We start from the raw sequence: 21909 nt of genomic DNA, 5'->3' as shown, positions 1-21909 counted from the left end.
TATGAGAGCTTTCTTAAAAAATATTTTGATGGTCCATTTAAACATTCTGATGACTATAAAGTACCTTTGGAACTGTGTCAGCTAACTTGCATAGACAGTGCATCAGGAAAGTATTTATAGCGCTTCACTTTTTCCACATTTTTTAATGCTACAGCCTTATTCCAAAATGGAATAAATTCATTTATTTCCTCAAAATTCTACACACAATACCCCATAGTGATTGTTGCAAATTTATTAAAAATAAAAAAACGGAAAAATCACATGTACAGAAGTATTCACAGCCTTTGCCGTGAAGCTCTAAATTGAGCTCAGGCACATTCTGTTTCCACTGATCATTCTTGAGATGTTTCAGCAGCTTTATTGGAGTTCACCTGTGGTAAATTCAGTAGATTGGACATGATTTGAAAAGGCATACACCTGTCTTTATAAGGTCCCAGGGTTGACCGTGCATGTCAAAGCACAAACCAAGCATGAAGATAAAGGAATTGTCTGTAGACCTCTGAGACAGGATTGTCTCGAGGCACAAGGCTGGGAAAGGTTACAGAAACATTTCTGCTGCTCTGAAAGTTCCAATGAGTGGCCATCCATAAGGGGATGATGTTTGGAACCACCAGGACTCATCCTAGATACTGGCCGGTCATCTAAGCTGAGTGATTCAGGGGAGAAGGGCCTTAGTCAGGGAGGTGTTAAAAACCCGATAGTCACTCTGTCTGAGCTCCAGCGTTCTTCTGTGGGGTTAGGAGAACCTTACAGAAGGATGACCATCTGTGCAGCAACTCACCAATCAGGCCTGTATGGTAGAGAGGCCAGACGGAAGCCACTCCCCACCTGGAATTTGCCAAACGGCATCTGAAGGACCCTCAGACCATAAGAAACAAAATTCTCTGGTCTGATGAGACTAAAATTAAACTTTTTGGAGTGAATGCCAGGTGTTATGTTTGGTGAAAACCAGGCACCGCTCATCACCAGGCTAATACCATCCCTGCATCATGCTGTGGGGATGTTTTTTAGCAACAGGAACTGGATGACTATTCTGCATAGAGGGAAAGATTAATGCAGCAATGTACAGAGACATCCTGAATGAAAACCTGCCTCAAAGTGCTCTTGACCTCAGACTGGGGCGACAGTTCATCTTCCAGCAGGACAATGACCCAAAGCACACCGCCAAATATCAATGGGGTGGCTTCACAACAACTTTGTGAATGTCCTTGAGTGGCCCAGCCAGAGCCCAGACCTAAATCCTATTGAACATCTCTGGAGAGATTTGAAAATGGCTGTACACAGTCGCTTCCCATCCAACCTGATAGAGCTTGAGATGTACTGCAAAGAGGAATTGCAAAAATTCCCAAAGACAGGTGTGCCAAGCTTGTGGCATCATATTCAAAAAGACTTGAGGACAAAGTATTGGGCAAAGGCTGTGAATACTTGTACATGTGATTTTTCTGGTTTTTTATTTTTAATAAATTTGCAACAATTTCAAAAAAAAAAATTTCACATTGTCATTATGGGGTATTGTGTGTAGAATTTACATGAGGAAATATATGAATTTAATTCCTTTTGGAATAAGGCTGGAACATAAAAAAATGTGGAAAAGTGAAGCACTATGGATACTTTCCGGATGCACTGTACTTATACATAAACTTTTAGAGTATAAACAGAGTATTACATGTTAGTTGAATACTTTACAAAGTTATTAAAGAGTGGCTCAATACTGGATACTAGAATCATGTTTTTTTTTTTCACTAGAGCTTTTGACAAAATAGTATTTGCTGCAATCTTTTTCAGTTATTTTATTTATTTAAATTTAATTGAAATCTAAGTTTGAATAAATGATAATAACACATACAGAAATAATAATTCTGGTTGAAAAGAATAAACACTGAAGCTGTTTTAGCCGTACATAATGACTGCTCCCTCTGGATCAAATGTAGATTTGAATGTACCAGTGTAATGATCAAAATTTCATACACATTAGAAAATCTCTGTCATTTACTATTTAGATTACAAGGGCATTTAGGCTTTCGAGATTTCAATCTTTTTAACAATTAATTGCAAAGCCCTAACTTAGTCAACAAAATGTCCAAAGGTTACCATCATTTATTTTATTTGTTGGGCTTAACAGGATTATTAAATTGACTTTTTTTCTTCACCAAATCACTGCTCCAATCACTGTAGTTTTTGAGGTGGCAGCTCAAAAAAATGGAAAAATTATTAGAGAAATAAACTTTTGGTCTTTTTATCACACATGAGTGTGGTATGACACCAAAAAAAAAAAAAAAATGTTTTTTTTTGTTTTTGTTTTTTTTCAATCTTAAAGAGCACCTATGATGGAAATTCAACGTTCAGTCATATTGGAGTGATATAAAAAGAACAAGTCTCCTTTTTTAAATTTCCTGATGTTAAAACAAGATCCAATTCCTAGTCATTTTGAGGCCCACCACAATGTGACGTAGGAGTTTGGTTTTCCCCACCCACTGAATTGATTGACAGGAGCGTATTAAAACATGTCTCCGTAGTAACGTGTATAAACATGTCCACAGAACAGGATTTGCAAAGAAACTGGGATTAAAAGATCTGTTCCAACTCTCTGTGATGAGCTGCACCTCAAGAATGAGTTGTACAAGATTACTATGTTTTTAAAACAGTGCATGTTTGAAATAAAGACTGTAAAATAGCTATATAATTCTGTAATCACCACCATCTAGTGTCATTACAACAATATACAAGATATCTGATGGGTATTTTGAGCTGGAACTTTACAGACACATTCTGGAGACAACAAAGGCTTATCTTACATCTTGAAAAGGAGGTAAATTAGGAGTCCTTTAAGCAAAAAATATAAACTTAAAATAGCTGATTTATTCTACAAAGAAATTAAAGTTTTTGATGGTAATTTGTGATTTAATGTCAATATTTAATGTCAACTTTGAGTCAACTGTTACACAGTCTGCACAGAAACATCTTGCTCTGTAAAACAGATATCCAAAGGCATCATATGGAATATCCATTGTTAAACTAATCATCCATACTGTACACATGTCCTGAACTAACCGTTCCCCTTGTACTCACCTCAGGACGTAGGATGGCCGCAGGAGGCAAGGGTAGCCCACATTACTGGCAAACGAAACCGCATCTTCCTGAAAAAGACAGCAAGTTAGATATCCCTTCGCAATAAGCAACATCACATCACCTAGTCTGTGTTTCAGATGAGGTCAGACGTCTTGTGCTCTTTTCTTCATTTGTGTCCCAGGCGTGGGCAAAGAGCCAGGCAATTACCACTGACCACATTTATTCACCTTACTTTTAATGCTTTGTGAACTACTTCACAGAGAGAAAACCATTAGATCAAACAACTGCCAACCTGAGTTATTAGCAAATGATCGGAAGATATTCGACTTGAGCTAAACTATACAATTTTTTATTGAAGAATAATATAATAAAGTAAGAATTATATTAAAGGGGGCCTATTATGCAATTCTGTGCATTAAGTCTGTGAATATAACCAACTTTTCTGGCTGTCCGATTAATTGAAATCGTATTGAAATTGCAATTTGAATATATATGATTTCTAAATCGCCTTACAGCTCATTTTTTTTGCGCGCTTCAGTCCTGAATGATACTCCTCCCGCAGTATGCTGTTTAAACCAATCATAGCTCAGTGTGCCTAAACAGTTCGCGAGAACAGGAGACTAAATAGGCTGCATAAACAGGTATGATGAGTTCAGCAAAGGAGGACTTGGTTAAAGACTATAGATTACAAAAGACATGTCACTTGTATCGTTTTGTATGGGGAAAGTGTAACGGTTAATATGGCGAATAAAACCCGCTTTCAAGTACAGGAGCCAATCATCCATCGCTATATGGCGAATAAAGCCTGCCTTTTAGTAAAGAAGCCAAACATCAACCGCTAAAGACTAATGATACTCTGGGAGTGGGGCTCAGACGTGAGTTTCTGCAAATTTTGTGTGATTTGGACGTTTAGAAATGAAACTTATGATTCAAAGTTGTTGTTTAATTTTATTGGGTTCCTAATATGAAATTCAATCATAAGCAGTTTTGGAAAATTTTATGTTTTCCCAGTCAAACAGAATGCCCAAGCATACTGACCAAGAGGCGTTTCAAAGATGGACGCCCAGTGAAATGACTTGTCTTAAAGGGACTTTGAATTGGTGCCCAAAAATAGTCATCATCTGTGGTGTGGGATTACTTTGGATACAGGAAGGCTGATGTATCGCAGAACCAGGTAATTTGTAAAGAAAAAAAAAAAAGAAAAGTGTGGAAAGGGCAAGCGTCATTCCTTTTTCTCAAAGGAGGGCAAACTAGCAGAACAATGCTGCAGTTCCAATACAAGTTGTATTTATGGAGAAAATGAAAAAGCATTGGGTGTTTGTCTGAGGTAATTAGTCTACCGAAATGTGTATATACCATACAAAGTATGAAGCTGATCGATCAGTTCTTGTTACATAACTCGTGGTGTGGCATTCTGAAAAGTTAATTCTGTTCACCTGGAAAACACAAGTGTGTCACTGCCAATATGTGCGCAAGCCGCACGCCTCCATTGGAAATAACAGTCTTGTACGCGCAAAAGACGCGATATGCAAACGGCCTATTTCACGGCAGCATCACATCAAAGATGATCTATGCATGGTACACTTAACTACTTCTGATATATGGTCAAGCAGAACAACGAAGCCTTACTTAAGTTTGATGGCGCAAACACACACAGACACAGACAGTAGTCTATTTATTTGTTTTGCCATAGGTCTTTTATAGAGACAATTTGTTACACCTTTACTAGGAGATTTTTTTGTTTTGTTTTATGTCTGTTTTAAAGACACGTTACAGGTCTTTAATAAAGATCTAAGTGTTTTTCTTTGGAAATATGTTTCAGATAAATGTCTGTAAAACATAGAAATCGCAATATTGTTCAAGAAAATCGTGATAGGTTTCTTTTGCCCATATCGCACAGCCAGCCCTACCAGCTTTTAATGTTAATAATGTATTAATTGTATTTTTTATAATCACACTTCATAAAAACAATATGTCTGGGAACACAATCTCATTTGAATTTAAAGTGACAGTCACCAAAGGGGCACAATTAGGATCAAAGTCTAAAATGGGCAGTTTCAAAGAGTTATAAAATGTTATCTGTATGGTATTTTAAGCTAAAACTTCACATACACACTCTAGAGACATCAGAGACTTATTTTACATCTTGTAAAAAGGGACAATATTAATATAATTAAATCTATAATAAAATATTGATATAATATTATAAATATTCCAAAGCAGCCCTAAGAATCCAGTCTTCACATATTTATTGTTTACTATATATATCTGACAATGTTTTGAAGTCAAACCTTTTGAATTAGCAGAATTGATCACTGCACCGCCTGCTTTGATGTCAGTACCAACAGTTCTATCCAAGCCGTTATACGTGACAGATGTGCAATGCACTTCATCAAACAGTTGTGGTTAGTTAGCATCTTCAACAATGTATCATAAGATAGTGCTTATGCAGCAAGATAAGTTGATTAGGAAATGCACCCTAGGTTAGGAATAAATGGAAATGCTGTGTGACATGAGGAAGCAACGGAACACTGTCCATCTAGCCAGAAACAGCACACTGAACAAACCGAAGAATCCCAAAAGATTCTGCTGATCTCTACTGCTCTTCTGGCTTGCTTTAACAACAGGGAGACCATTAAAATGCTGGATGTACCCTCGGCAGCAAGACCAAGACCAGTGGAGGGTGAGTGGGCAGCGCCGTGGGGCAGAATGCCCTCTCTCTCCCCCTTCATCACACCGACTTCAGCTCTTCGCTTCCATGGCCCGCGGCAAGAAGGCTGGATGTAGCTAACGGACGAGTGAGCATGCTTCCAGTCAACATGTTTCTGCACTTCTAATGTTTGCTGTTTGAAAGCACTCTGCTACCTCTAGAGGATTCGGGGTGAACACAGCATTTGTAAAAGTGAAGAGTCTAGAAATGTACAGTAACTATATGGGTGATTTCTTGAAAGCAGGGAATGAATGGAGCAATGAATGATTCATTAAATGAGAAAATGCATAAGAGAAGCAGGTGGTGTTCATTATCACTGCAAAATTTCATCTACTCAACTGACCTTCTTACCATTTCTTTTTTCCTGGAACGTGACGTGCATCGTAAAGATGAAAGAAGAGAATATAATTATTCATGGTTATACTAAAAGCATGTTATTTAATTATTTAACTGAATTGCATCATGGTTTCCTTTATCTTTTGTTTATTTTATTATTACGTTATATTCGATTATTTGGGTTTCCCTTCTCAATATTGTTTTTAATGCTTGAATTTATAATTATGTTTGATTCAGATTGTCAGTAGCTAATTTTGTTTTCTGCTGATAGATTGGAACAGTTGATGTCTTTATGAATGTTTATATATTATATACAGTACCTCTGATGGATAAGCATCAATAAAAAAGCTCAAACTAAAAGAATTTAAAATTAAGAACCAGACCTCCATCTCTATTGAAATGAACCACAGATAACGAGACAGATTTACTTCCAGTATGCCAATGACAAATCTTGGGTGGTGAAAAAAATACTATTTTTGGTTTGTGAAAATGACCTTCCATGCAGTGTGCAACACAGCTCAAATTGAATAAAAACATCCAGCTGAGGGTTAAATCTGAAAGTGCACATTGTTTAAAAATATTGATTATTTACAGTAATAAAAGATTAGATTCAGAGTTGTTTAAGTGATTCGACCATTTTCGGATTGACGTTGACACAAAACAATTCAAACGCCAGCAGAGTGCGAGTGTGTGTGGGACAGATCATGGCTGAAGATGAGTGAACATTAATGAGTGAACGTTCGGGTGATTAATGCAATAATCTTCCCTGCAACTGGGGATTCGTCGACCGTTTGTTAAAGGAAGGATCAGAAAAAGACGATGTATGGGACTTTGACAGTTCAAGGATCAGTTTCTTCCTCTATTTCACAAGTGTAAGTAAGTGTGATTAAAATGGTTGCCTCCTTGTTTTCTCTAGCTTAAAAATGTTTTCAATTGTGTTTAGTTACTTGTATCTGGTTAACTCTTTATATTCTCATAACACGTCTAAAACCATGTTAAAAACGAGGCGTGTGCCGGTTTGTTTACGGAATTACATGCGTTTGTGAGCTCGCGATTCTATGCCGTTTGTCATTGCTATGGCTACGGTTCCTACACACATGTGGCAGTCAAGTTTCAGAATAGTTCAGCTTTTGCCGCTGTGTGGATTAATACTGAATGTGTGTCACTGTTTTTACTTTTGGTTAAGAATAGAGCAATATGCTGGTGTTTGACTGCATTGCTTTAATGCACTCCTGCATACGGCTCACACATATACTCTGCACTCTAACTACTTCAACAATGTTGATAAGCCTCTGTGGGCGTTTCTCTCTGTCTCTCTGTCTCGTCGCAGTCGACCAATCGCAGCAGACTGGGTCATTGGACAAATCATCACAGATTAGCATCGCACTAAGGAGGGGTTTGGGAACAAATGAATCGCTGAACAAATCATATGGGAGTCAGTGGGATAATTAATTAAAAATAAATACATATTACAAGACAATGAAGGTGTTTTTTGACCTTGCATGTATATCAGCCTGTTGTTGGAGACCCCTAAAACCAAAATATGACACTATAAAAAGACATGTACAAGTTACAAGCATTTGCATTTATAGAATTCTCCCTTTAGATGCAAAGTGTATGGGAGGACAGTTTCTGTCAATTTATTAGGGTTTCTTGTAGTCACAATAATTTGTATCATTCATTGTTCAGCAAGTGTAACTGTGCTTAGCTTACCAGTGAGCTGAGAGCCCTCCACGGTGCCTGGCCAACACCCAGATCGTCCAGTATGGAAGAGAATACAGATCTTTCTTCTGCACGATCAATTTGAGCAGGGTTGGTTCCCAAAATCTTCACCCCGTTCAGGTGCAGGGGCATGGCCAGATTATTGGGGATCTGTCCACCCACAGATACAATACAGCCGGTGCAGCCCTGTGGAGGGATGGAAACTTTCTTTTATGAAACTGACTATCCACATGAATTCTGATCCACACTGCAGTTTATTCTGGTCAAGAACTGCCCACACAGACTGTGGGTAAAAAAGTCTGACCAGCATGCTAAGTGACCATAAACTGAACAATAGAGAAGCAAAGGGAAAAAAACACTTATAAAATAAAGATCAAGCATAAAAAAATACATAAATATTTTTGTCAACAATGGGCTATATGCAGAGCTAGTGTTTTTTAGCCAATCATAAACTTCCGGTGAAAGCTTAATATGACTATTTTCAATTTCACATGGTTGCTTTTACAGCATCAATGTTGTAATGTAATTACAGTTTTAATTACAGACTTAAGCATTTAGTTGTTCACGCGTAAAACGAGATGAAAGACCGTGTAACCACTAACGTCAGGATCAGTAGGTGAGCACAGAAACTCCATTGAAAATACTGGGGTAAAATAAACTCATATTTTAAAGACATGGTGGGGGGAAATGGAATTTAATGCAGTGCTTCTTGTCGTGTCTGAGACCCACTTTATATTGTATACCTATCAGGAAGTGAAGATCGCTGATTTTTAAAGAAATCAGATCTAAAGTAGATAGCATGACTAAAACAAGGCTAAACTGTCAGTGAAAATCAAATAAACATCTAAGAATAGGCCAAAGCTAGACTAGTCATCAAATATACAGATTAGACAGACTTTACATGTGTAGTCATTCATTTCTGTTTATTTGATGACTAGTTTTGGCCTATTCTTAAACGTCAATTAGATTTTCACTGACAGTCCAAGTTTAGTCTAGTTTTAGCCAAGATGACTATGTCTAGACGTCTATTAGACATCTTTTAAAAAACAAAAAATGCTTGCTTGGTAATCGTGGCAATTTTATAATGGAAAGACGGTTCACCGAAAGCACTGATCCCCCTCCTCACAGACCAATATAAAATATGCTCCTGCAGACTAGTAGCTTGCATAAACTAAATTTAAAACGCATATAATTAATGATGAGGATGTCAAAAACTTTAAATTTAACTTCATATTTAAAATGACTATAAAATGGTGCTTAAAAACCAGTGGTTAATTTGAAATGTAGATCAATGCCGAAAAGACTTTATTTTAAACAGAGTACAATGTCTAAAACAAAACAGGCTATAATTATAGGCTATAGATGATATCAAGAGTTCAAATCGGCCAGTTGACAAAAAAGAAGATGAAACAATCATTCAAACTCATTTAACAAGTATTTTAGGAGCAAAAAAATTAATAATAATAAAAATTTTAAAAAGACCGATACACGTTTTCTTAGCATAAATTTAGATTCACCTCCTTAACAGATTTACAATGAAGAAAACATTTATACATAAAGATTGTAATAAAATGTAAAAAAAAAAAAGTTTTGAGAGTACATGCACACTAGTGATGCGCGATCCGCGGGTGCTCCGGATAATCCGCGGGTTGGGCAAGTCGGGTAATAAAAAATACGTTATGATTAATTGCGGGTCGGTTGCGGGTGGATATAGCGGGACATGGCAGTGGACCAGCGAAAAAGCAGAGAGTGGGCTTTGCAGAATGGGAAGATGAGACACCCAAAATAATGGATTAGCCCACAGTTCAAAGTTTCAGTTAGAGGAATCAGAGGAAAATCTGCTATCGTTCTGGGAGAAACAAGATCGCATATTTACATGACTGCAGCGCCTTGCGAGGAGAATCTTGTTCATTCCTACAAGCGAGCGAGCGAACGCTCAATTCAGTGCAGCTGGCCGCATTTTGGAGGCGAGGCGGAATCGCCCGAATCCAGGCACAGTATATGCAATTCTGTTTTTGCAAAGTGCGAAGATAAAGGCCAAGTAAACATAACATAGCTGCTGTTTAGGCTGAAGTGGCACCCTTTTTGTTATCTTGTTCCTGTATCTGTAAAAGCTTAAATGTCAAATTTTTACTTTCAGTATCTATTTGAAAATGAAGAAAATGTTGTCTAAAGACAAACTTTTTTTTATAAATAAACGTTTATTTAAAAACGTTTATGATTAACGTAGTATTTTACTATCAGAGATGCGCAGATTAAAGCTCACTGAATCTGCTGTTAATATACACGGTGACCAGAGCCGGCGCATCCATAGATAGAGAGAGGCAGAATAGAGAGGGCGGTGTCCGCGATCCCCCAGCCCTCTCTTTCGTCTGTGACAATCCCCCCACCGCCCCGGTCCTCACTTTATAAAATACCATAACCTTTTCTGGAACCTTTTTTCTGATTTATCGCTGAGGGTTGCTATGTATATACCATAGACTGTAAAAGATATGGACGCAGTATCTGTGACGTCACCCATAGGTTTCTGAAGAACGCAAAAGAAGCTACAAGTAGGCGTGGCCAACCATTGATACCAAACAAGCGCTAAGACGTGGAGCGTCAGCGGAGCTACAGACACTTGCTTGCATTTTGCTTAGACAGGCTTTCTTTGGGAGAAACCCTTAACACTTCATTACCTGCGACTCATTTGTGTTATGACCACATGTGCTTGTTTGTACAATATGTCAATAAAGTGTTTAGTCCTTTAAAAACACTGTTGTAATACATTGAGCCACTAAGCATTGTTCTTATGACATTTTTCTACAGGAGGATAACGCAAATTACTTCCAAACACTTCAAATATAGTCTGTCTTAGTAAATGCAAGGCTATTTATGAAATCCAGGCATAACACTGTATGACAACATTTCAGATAATTATTCTATAGTCTACAGCTAATCAATCTGTCAGATTCTTGAGTGCATTCAAGTTCTAAAGCAAATTATAAATGACAAATGATCTTAAATAAAACAAATACATGTATAGAGATGGTATAAGTATATAATTTCACTCACCTGGGAAGTTTGGTTTATTTATAAACTAATTTCGAAAAGATCATGTGCTTATGATTGAACATGGCTAGTACCGCATCAGCTCTGTATATTGCACCAATCAGATGAATACAGACACACTATAAATAACCAGAGTTTTCCACTCCAGTCATCTTCATCTTGAAGAATTCCCCCTTCCACCCCTACTCCTCCACTTCTCTAATAGGGTGGCGCTGCGGCCCAGTGGTTAGCACTGTTGCCTCACAGCAAGAACTCCGCTGGTTCTGCCCCTCACCAGGCCAGTCAGCATTTCTGTGCAGAGTTCGCATGTTCTCCCCGTGTTCGCGTGGGTTTCACGCGGGTTTCTCAGTTTCGGGTTTCACCATAAGTAAACTGGCTACTCCAAAATAACATCTTAAGACAACTTCTAACCAGACATATCTCAGCATGTTCACAAGCAGAGGAGTTCTCAAGACCTACCCAAGTTCAAACTCCCCTCTCGCCCTTCAAACGGGAGGGAGCACCGGGCTCGAGGATATTCTAAGCTCAGGGATCTCTCCCGGGACAGCATGCCAAATAAGCTTTATTATCAATCATCAGCAAGTGTGAACTCTTGAAGGAGGCCATGTAAATGGTTTGTGAACACAATTAAGTGCACACAGCATGCCATATCATCAAGAAATAACTCCAAAAAGCAACTGACTGTGTAAAGCTACATAAAACAAAACAAAAATACAATGTATATGCTGAGTTCAGCGGCTAATCAGCCGGAACCTGATGAGGTGAAGTGACGGCAACCAGCAAGACCTAGCTGTCACTCAAGTGGCCACGCCCTTAATTATGCAGACTTAATATATCTTAATATAAACTAAACTGATGAGTTATAAAAAAAATTCACCCCCTTACAGTTGTCATGAAGGGTAATATTAGCTATATGAACCAAAATCTTTCCTTGTACCAGGCTGTAAACATCTTTTTTTCTGCTGTAAATTTGGCCATTTTAACTGTGGGGACAATAAAAATTTGCTTTATTATGGAGCCAGGACAATGATGCTTTTTTCTGTTCCACTCTTTATAAGCATTGCTCAATGTAGACTTTTATCAACTGGTGTTTTTTCTCATCATATCGCAGATGAACTGTGGTTCCCGAAGCTGTTGGGACATGACATGGCGTTATTTTACACTGGCAAATCCCATTCATCATATTCCTATGGCAACCGCATGTATGCCCACTTCGCCATTCATAAGCAATCTCTGCTCTTCCCTTCAGGCTGATGTGATCATGCTAACATGATGATAATAAACCCCTACACAGCACCTGGGATTTTATTACAACCTCTGAGCAAAACAACAAACAACTTGATCAACCCATGCGTTAATCACCACTTTAACTAGCTTATAATGTGACTTAATGGAAAAGTCAATGGCTGTTAGAGAGGTCAGGTTTTGCATCATCAAAGTGGCTCTGTCTCTATAAAGGGGGATAGAAATGAGCTTGCTTATATGCTCAGAGGCATTTCCTGGTTTACCTCTTGAGATAATGACATCTTCATAAAACAAGGTTCCCATTCTAAGCCAAATATCAAATTCTCAGAGTTTCACTGACTAAAAAGATGCATTTACATGACCTATGTTAAACATTTGTCAGACAAACAGGAAAAATTATCTATTATCGTGACAGATAACAAATTTCTTTAAATATACAGTTGGGTGCATAAATATTTGGACATCAACACAATTCTAACGTTTTGGCTCTATACACCAACACAATGGATTTGAAATAAAATGAACAAGATGTGCTTTAACTGCAGACTGTCAGCTTTAATTTGAGTATGTACATCCTAATCAGATAAATGCTGTAGGAATTACAACAGTTTGCATATGTGCCTCCCACTTGTTTAGGGACCAAACATAATGGGACAGAATAATAATCATAAATCAAACTTTCACTTTTTAATACTTGGTTGCAAATCATTTACAGTCAATAACAGCCTGGAGTCTGGAATGCATCGACATCACCAGACGCTGACCAATTGTCCAATTACCAATTTTTTTTCAGCATTCGCATGATGTCATGTTACATCTGTTTCAGACACAGTGCTAAAGTCTGAAACAGCTGGAAAGTAATATTGAATTGTTTTTTTTTTTTGTGGTCAATCTTTTCAGTTAGCATATAACATTAATACAACACTAATTAAAACATGAAATAATCATTCATTTACACAAATTTAAGAGTTTAAATATGACTAAATACCAATTACAGAGGCAAACTTTTTACCTAACCTAATTAGCTAACATTATTGGTGTATACTACTTTTTATAAGACTGATGACCTGTATGACCAGTGGGACTTGTTTAACTTAAGTGATTACCAGTTGACGTGCAAGAAAGAAATAAAATGACACTGAAAAATGCGCTAAAAAACCCAAAATAAATCGAAAGTAAAATAAAAAATAAATAAATCCCTCATATTCAGTGACTTGGATAAAAAAAAAATTTAGAATTCCCTCTTAATAATAGACCTCTTAAAAACTCCACGATATTCAAGAAATTCCATTACCCATGGGAACCCTGCAAAATCTGCATTTCTCTTTACAGAACATTCTAGCCACACAGATTTAGTCTTTTACTCCAAGGTTGTTAAGGTACAGTGTTGGGAGTAATGCGTTACAAAAGTAATGTATTACAGTAATGTATTACATTTTCCAGTAACGCAGTAGTGTAAGGCATTACTTATACATTTTCAGTAATATTTTACTCGGTACATGTTCAGTAACGCGTGCGTTACAACAAACTTTTCGCCCGCAAGACATTACCAAATAAAAAATACCGCAAGTAAGTTCTATTTTCTGTTCGTGGTTAGTGAATATATGCGCGTGTTGTCATTAATCTCCCTCTGGCTATTGGAACTTTTTTTACTTTGAACGCGGAATGATTTCAGTCTCTGAGCTCGAGGTCCGAGGCTATTGGCTCAGCCCGGTTCACAGTAAGGTCAAGCCCTGACGTGCAGCGGAAGAGCGGCAAAATAGATGAGCAGAAGACAGTACATTCACGAGATGGACGTATGTGCATATGGCGTTATTTCACTGACAACAGTCGTAAGCGCAGTTTTACAAGAGCGCATTAATGTAATTCTCTGTTCGTGGACAACTCGACCGCAATTTTTTTTTTCGCAGTCGCATGCACTCAAAACACGACTGCTCACGTGCGAATGATCTGCTCTGGCTCCGTCAGATGATGCAGACTCACATTTTGTGCCTCATGTTTCCTCTTCTTTTCGTGCTTTTGCTCTCCAGAGATCCTCCTGTTCAATTGGTTATCCCAAGAATGTTGATATGGTTTATATATTGCTACAGTATTTATTAGCAATACACGAAACACTAAAAGGTTATGATAAATTCTATAATAAATACTTGTGTTTTTGAGTGTTAGATATACTGCCTATGTTTTAGGCTAGTATTAGTTACAATTTGTTAATGAATGCTTCTTTTCTCTGTGTCTTAAGTGTTTGAAATTGGAAATATTTCATCATATAACAAACAACAAAAAAGGTTATATTGGATTAGATTAAAAATGTTATATGTAAGTCTATTTTAGTATTTTGGTTATTGTTAATAAATAGTGTACAAATATAAATTATATCAAAAAGCATGAAAGGAAAAGGGAACACAAGACACAAATTGTGAGTCTGCATATAATCTCACTGAGCGAGTAGTGTACTGTGAGGGCACAAGAAATTTTGTGCGTGAGCAGTGCATATTTTAAGGGAGCATGAGAAAATTTACACGCGAGCAGCGTGAAATCGGTGCACGAGCATTATATTGAGAAAGCTATGTTCATCATGCTCACTTTGTGCATGACAGTTTTGTGTTGTGAACCTGAATTTAAAGTGAATAGAATAATGGCAAGATTAAGAAAAAAATGCATCTCGTCATGGCATTGGAGTTTACATATAGGCCTGTTGTGTCTAATATGAAAATAGCCAAGCTATTCACAGATATTGCCAGATAATCACTTTACCTTTACCATACTTTCAACAGACTTTGATCATTTGTGATTCTGGCTCTTATCCTTTCTTGTATTGTCTTGAGCCTTCACGTTGCCAAATATATACTATATTGTTAGTACCCTGGATAGGTCACCGTCATTCTGCTACATCATATCGCTTTCTACTGGATGTAAAATGCTCTGCAGTACATTTAGTCATTTTAGAATGTTAAGTTCTAATTCTGTAGTTATTTTGGTGAAAGTAACTAAAAAGTAATATAAGAGTAATGTAACATATTACAATTTTGAGACAGTAATATTGTAAGGTAAGGGATTACTTTTAAATCACAGTAATAAGTAATCTGTAATGTATTACAGTTTGGAAGTAACTTGCACAACACTGTTAAGGTATAGTATATAATTTCGAGCTACTAATCAGTGAGATTTTAACTTGCACTAAATATAACTCATGGAATCAGAAACCGCAATAAAATAAATTAAAATTGACTGCTGATTCCAATACAAAGGTGTCTATTGCATAATCAAATTTAGTTTATGAATAACACTTTCTATAATAGATAGTTTTATAACAATACAGATATTACCAACAATAAATTATATTTAAAACTGGATATAAAAACGAAGATTTCTTTTGCTTAAATTTTTTTTTAAATTTTAAATAATGCACTCTTAAAATGAACTCATTCAAAGAAATCCTTCTAGTTAAAAACCGTTATTGTTATTATATGTTATTGCAATACGGGCATTTTGGAGCAACTTCTCCTTTAAGTAAATGACCATGAGTGAGTCCAATTCCACATCTTGTCTAAATAATCTCATCATGCCTTGAAAAAAACAAATAATGACATTTTCTAAGGGCTGGATTTCAAAAAGCGTATTATTTGATCTCATTCTACTAGACATTTCTGTAGAATAGCTTTAAATAGGTGGTTTGAAGTCTGAAGGTGTGATTTTGCACGCCTTAATTATTCCTGCAAAAGCTGTTTTGGAAACTCTGTCTCCCTCAAATTATTAATAATTATTCCTATCATAACAACCACAACACAGTAATTTGTTATTCTTTATCTTTGCTATTAAAATAACAAATAGGCAAATAACAAACCCTATAAAGAACAAAACAGAAGACAGCAGCTGGTTTATTATATTGAGACCTGATGTACGGATGTAATAAAATCTGTATACTATTTAACTACTATTATTATTATTATTTATTATTTATATATTATTTTAAAAGGTAATCAAAATAGTAGGCTACTGTTCTTAAAGTAAAAAGTAAACTGCTGTACTTAAATGTAACGTATTAACAAATAGTAACCTTTCAAAACCTGGAAAGATTACTTGGGCCTCATAAATATAGACTATATGTCATCATATTCATATATACACCAATATTCAAATACATTAATATATAAACCATTTTTGATAAATCTTAAAATATGTTGCATGTACACATGACATATTTGTATATCTTTGAAATCTAAACATTAACTTTTATTTTATGATTTGGAACTACATATTTAAATTAGAAATTAGATCTGCTTACTGCTCGCCCTTTACAGTACGTCTGTCAGAAAAGTGAGTGATATGCATAAATACACTGCTTGACCAATTCATACGTGATTTATTCATTCATAAGTGTGGAATTTCCGTGATTTGAGATCTTATCTTAAGTGGACAGTGAAGTTTGTGTTAACCGCACACAGAGACTAACTTTAATTAGGCTATATTCTAGCTCCAAGCTTCAAGCAAGGCAAAGTTGCTTGTGTCTATGTTCTGTGTCCCGCGACGTTTGAATCACAGATAAATTAGCCTAAATCTGAGGTGACAAATTAATCGAAAGCCACGCTGCTTTAGAAAACAAATAACTTTATATATTGAAAACATGCATTATTTTACACAACTACGAACACACATTTAACACATTTATGCTAATTATTTTACCAATGATGCAGCATGGGGAGAGTCTTGAGTTTGCAGTAACTGAAATGCCAACACAACTGCACTGGTCTGCAAAAGCGCTTCTCTAGCGTGTATCTGCTCTGCCGCTTTCTCTGGCCATGTGCCAATGCAGGTTGATTTTTAGCATCTGATGACGTAATAAACGAAAGTAATCATTCTATGCACAGCAATGTGATCGAACGCTTCAGGAACAGCCGGTGCTGATCACATCAGTGTAATTGTTCCCGTCAAAGGGTTAAAAGTGTGATATTATTTTTTTTTCTTTCATTATTCAGTATTTCTTGTGTTAGACTGTATTGTGCCGCACTTTCCTGCAGTAACGTACAAGATCACTTTAATTCACTCACGCATTCTCAGTAGCCACATCTGTATAATACAGAGAAAAATGTCTATTTTCAGACTTTCCAAAAAAATGCTTAGAATCAGATGCTGTAATTCATTTTGAAATGCCTATGGAGAAAATGAATGGGAAATCATTTCTAGAGCACATCACCGTTGTGCTTGAAATATGATGAGACTTTAAAAAAACCAGCCCAAGCATTCAATGCTCCGTATGCAGTGGAAACACATGATCTTGTGTTTGTACAGAACGCTGTTGCACAAACCTTCTAACGCTGATGGCAACAGCTGTGGAGTTTGTCCTGCTGAGATATTCATATTAAGACCAGTGGACCGGTCGCCTCTTGTCTACAGTCACGCATTGAGCATCGAAAAAAGAAATTGAGGAATTGTTCGCACTCTACAGATAGTTTGTGGCCTGTTTTTATAGCAGACGCTGCTATTTCTTTCCACAGCAAGAATAAAATAGTATAATACGCTGACTTACTTACCTCCAGACACAAGATAAAGAGTTTGGAACATTGTATTAAACAGGTTATTTTCTTGAGGCAGCCAACAAAATTGGAGAAAATCTTTTTTTTTCAGTTTGAAAGCATGCAGCATGATAAAAGATCAGGATTCTTATGTGGGATTGAAGAGTAGTGAATAGAAACAGGTCGAAATTGATGAGATTGTATTTGTTTCAAATTAGGCTTAACATCTCACATACTACATAAATGTACTATACCCTATAGAAAACTTAAAGTCCCCATAGCTCCCATCCACCAAATCAAAACCATTATTGTTTTTGCTAACTGAAATTGTTAACTTCTTCTACTCATTTAAATTTAAAGGATTAGATGTAATATGTTTCTAATGTGAAAATCTGAAACATTAGCTGCAACCCAATTCGCATACTATTAGTCCTAAATAGTATTTGAAAATAGAATTAGTATGCCCCAAATCGTAGTATGTTGATAAGTGTATGCCAAAGATTCCTGGATGGTTTACTATTTCGGGTAAAAATTCGAAGTGTAGAAGCGTCTATACTCTAACCGCTGATATAGCCCACAATACATTGCGCGTTGGACGTGAATTTGATTAGAACTACAAAAGCAGGTGTAAATAAACTCCAAACATGATTGACGCGCGAGACCAACCCTTAAGTAGAAAGGCTTTGGTAAAAATGTTTGTATGACTGTTAATTAATATCTAGCCCACTGAAAAATATTTAAATCGCATTTTCTGTGTTATTTTTCATCTGCAACAACAATACTGAACTTATTTAAAGATGTGTTTGGACATTAACGTCTGAATGCATAATTATCCAAAGACCTGAGGAGATTTCTCTGCATGAAAGACTCGCGAATGACAAATTATCCTTCTGCTGCTTCTCCAGTAAGGTAGGAAATTAAATATGACAGAAATGTAGATGATGTGTTGATGATTGACAGGGGGCATAACTAAGCAACATGACAATCTGTTAATGAGGAAGTAGTAAGTCCTAAAGCTTGCATACTCTTCTGTTACACACTTAAAAGTATATATTTTTCCATCACAAAAAAATACATATTTTTGGGGTGTAGTTTAAGTATGTGAATTGGGATGCAGCGACAGATTTGACTAAGTAAATTTAAGTTGAAATACTAATTTCTGACATCAAAATATAAATAATAAGTTTCAATAGTATAAATAAACAAAACATAAAAGTACATTAAAAAACACATTAATAAAAAATGCTACTTCAAAACATGACAAATATCCTATAAAATCACTGCACAAAAGGAAAGACTTAATATGTATAGAATTCTAATGCATATAATCAAATCCAGCTCTCTAATCCTTCTATAAATGAAACAAAAATATTTTTAAGTTATCATAAAGGGATCATTCAAAAAGGCTGATTCACTCATTCAGTCTTTATGAATGGATCATTGAATCACTGGCTTACTTGATTCATCAAAACAGACTCATTCAGAAATGAAACACAGCCGACTTTAATTGAGGTGCCATTCTGTTGGTCTCATCCAGCTTTGTTTCAAAGTATTTTTGTTGGAAAAACACATTATTCATCTCATTCACATGCTAATATTTAAGAAAAGGGCATTTCTGCTTGTGTGACACTCATTATGTTATATATTATCAATATAAAAAGTACGGATGCACCGATCCCAATACTTGGATCGGATATCGGTTCAATACTGCATATTGCTGGTATGGGTAACGGCCAGCTGGTACCGATACAAATCCAATCTTGCATGTGCTCTATATTGTGTGTAATTTATAAGCCAACAAAAGCCATGAAGGTAGAAAGTTGTCATGTAGGCCTACTATATGCCAAATGTTCTGAAGCCATTATATAGTTTAACGTGAAGTACAGATGAATATTCACGTGCCTAAGATCATGTTCAGTTCAGCGCTTCCCTTTGCTGCGCCTGTCAATCATTCAGTCAAACTGCTTGCTGCATTCATGACAACATGAAAAATATTCTCCAAGACTATTTGTTCCTGTTAATATAAGTAATCAATGAAGAAATGCATTTAGTTTTGCATTAAATGGCTTTATTTTGACCTGCAATAAGGAGTTCATTACAGTTTCTCAATCATGTTGCGCTGTGTCTGTTAGATCCGCAGATCGCATTCGCAACACTGGAGTAGAGTGGGTTATTACCTGCTCTTCACACACAAAGTAGGCCTACCTGAAATTTAAAACTAGAAAAGGCTCAATAATACATTGGACAGATCCTCGGTACACTGATTTCTTCCCTTTGTGCTGCTCAGTTTTGAAAGTGTCCGCAGATACCGGAGGGCTGTGCGCTGTGTCTCAGTAATACATCAAGCGCTTCATTCACACACCGGCTGCTCAGACACTATGTGCTCCTCTCCATAAAATTATTCTGTAATATTAAAAGTTTCTCTCATCCTTCCGACTAAGGTTATTCTTCCGGGGGGAATACTTTCAGTGCTGTCAATAGTTTGTAAAGCCTGGATCATTGTGGTCAAAGTAGTTGATTAAATTAACAAAAGTGAAACTGACGGGTGCATATGGATTGTCATTAACAGGAAATTATTTAGCCTTATCTAGGCTACTCCAAAACTGTGAATATTTCACTGTAATTTTATTTATATCAATATTTTATTTAACAGAGCAGTTTGTGTTTTGATTAGGGTCAATAGGATTAGCCTACAGACTACAAAGAAAAATCTTAATATTAAAAAAGGAAACATTAGCTGGACCAACACAGATTAATGTCATAATAAATGCTCAAATAATGTAGCCTAGTTTACAGCAAGCATCACGATTGTGTGGTCTGTCATATACAGTAGGCCTAGGGGTCTGTTAATTTTACTAAAGAAGATATATTATTTGAGTTTAGCACCAGAAATATAGAAACTGTATTATGGTTAAAAAAAAACATTTAAAAAAAAACCAACAGAGTATCGGAATCAGATCTGTATTGGTCGATACTTAGAATTTTGGTTTCGTGATCGGATCGGTTCCAAAAAAAATGGTATTGGTGCATCCCTAATTAAAAATTACTTTCGTAACTTGAATCGCATGGTCATTCTAATTCTTTTTGCAAAATGAGAGACATGCTCCATACCGGCAGCTCACACATCATTCAAACAACTATTATGATCATTGTAGATTATGAATATTGCACAACACTTAATATTTACTCACAATTACACTTTAACACGGACATCATAAAATCACATGTAACCCTGTCCCTGTAATACATATTTTACATGTAATTTTCAGAAATCTGACCACATGATAACAATGCCCTTGTCAAACATGAAAGTCAATAACACCTTTCAGTTAAAGTAAACGCACCAGATGCCCAGACTGAGCTTTGACCTCTCACCTCCTGCTGTGTGATGTCCAGGATGCGCTCCAGGGTTAATTCCTCAAAGTACAGACGGTCACACTCATCAAAGTCCGTGCTGACCGTCTCCGGGTTATGGTTCACCACCACTGTACGCTTGCCCATCTGTCTGAGGGCACGAATGCTTGACACGGCACACCAGTCAAACTCCACACTGCTGCCTGTGGGGGAGAGGAGTCAAACGCTGGCCTGACACACTCCTGCACTAATTGCTCATTAAAACTAATGAAGACAGTACATTAATGGGTTGGTGTGAATTGAAAAAAAAATCACAGGATTATTGGGGTAAAAAAAAAAGATTTCAGCTTACCGATGTGATATGGACCGCAACCAACAACCATGGTGCCATGGTCCTTAAAATCCAAATCATGCTCCTGTCGACAAGGACAAAACTAACTTTGGTTAATTACTGAATTTATTCTCTCATCAGTTTATTTTTTAGCTGTATTTTTAATTTTGATTTGTTTTTATTAAGCCTGCAGCTATTATTTTTCCACTTTATTATCCAATTATTATTATTATGAATTATTAAACATTATTAAATTATTTAAAATACAGTTGAAGTCAAATGTATTAGATCTCCTGTAATTATTATTATCCAAATATTTGCCAAATTATGTTTAACAGAGCAACGAATTTGTCACAGCATTTCCTATAATTTTCTTTTTCTGGAGAAAGTCTTTATTTATTTCAATTCGGCTAGAAGAAAAGAAGTTTTTAATTTTCAATATTATAAGCCCTCTTAAGCAATATTTGTTTTGACTGTCTACAGAACAAACCATCATTATACAATGACTTGCATAATTACCCTAACTTGCCTAATTAACCTAGTGAAGCCTTTACATTGCACTTTAGCTGAAAACTAGT

At 36.3% G+C, this 21909-nt stretch overlaps 1 protein-coding gene across 1 annotated transcript in view; it reads right to left on the bottom strand.

Annotated features, from left to right (window-relative positions):
• The window catches only part of cps1 (carbamoyl-phosphate synthase 1, mitochondrial), an 89128-nt gene that overhangs the window by 34097 nt on the left and 33122 nt on the right, over nucleotides 1-21909 (bottom strand). Inside the window, exons 24-27 of the mRNA XM_056464817.1 lie at nucleotides 21353-21416; nucleotides 21022-21203; nucleotides 7829-8023; nucleotides 3070-3137 (exon numbers count right to left, since the gene is read on the bottom strand). Of these exons, the coding sequence (XP_056320792.1) occupies nucleotides 3070-3137; nucleotides 7829-8023; nucleotides 21022-21203; nucleotides 21353-21416 (509 nt within the window). The remainder of the gene's footprint in view (nucleotides 1-3069; nucleotides 3138-7828; nucleotides 8024-21021; nucleotides 21204-21352; nucleotides 21417-21909) is intronic.

Source organism: Danio aesculapii, chromosome 9 (genome assembly GCF_903798145.1).
Source record: "Danio aesculapii chromosome 9, fDanAes4.1, whole genome shotgun sequence".
Lineage (NCBI taxonomy): Eukaryota > Metazoa > Chordata > Actinopteri > Cypriniformes > Danionidae > Danio > Danio aesculapii.
This window is presented reverse-complemented; position numbering and strand designations above follow the sequence as displayed.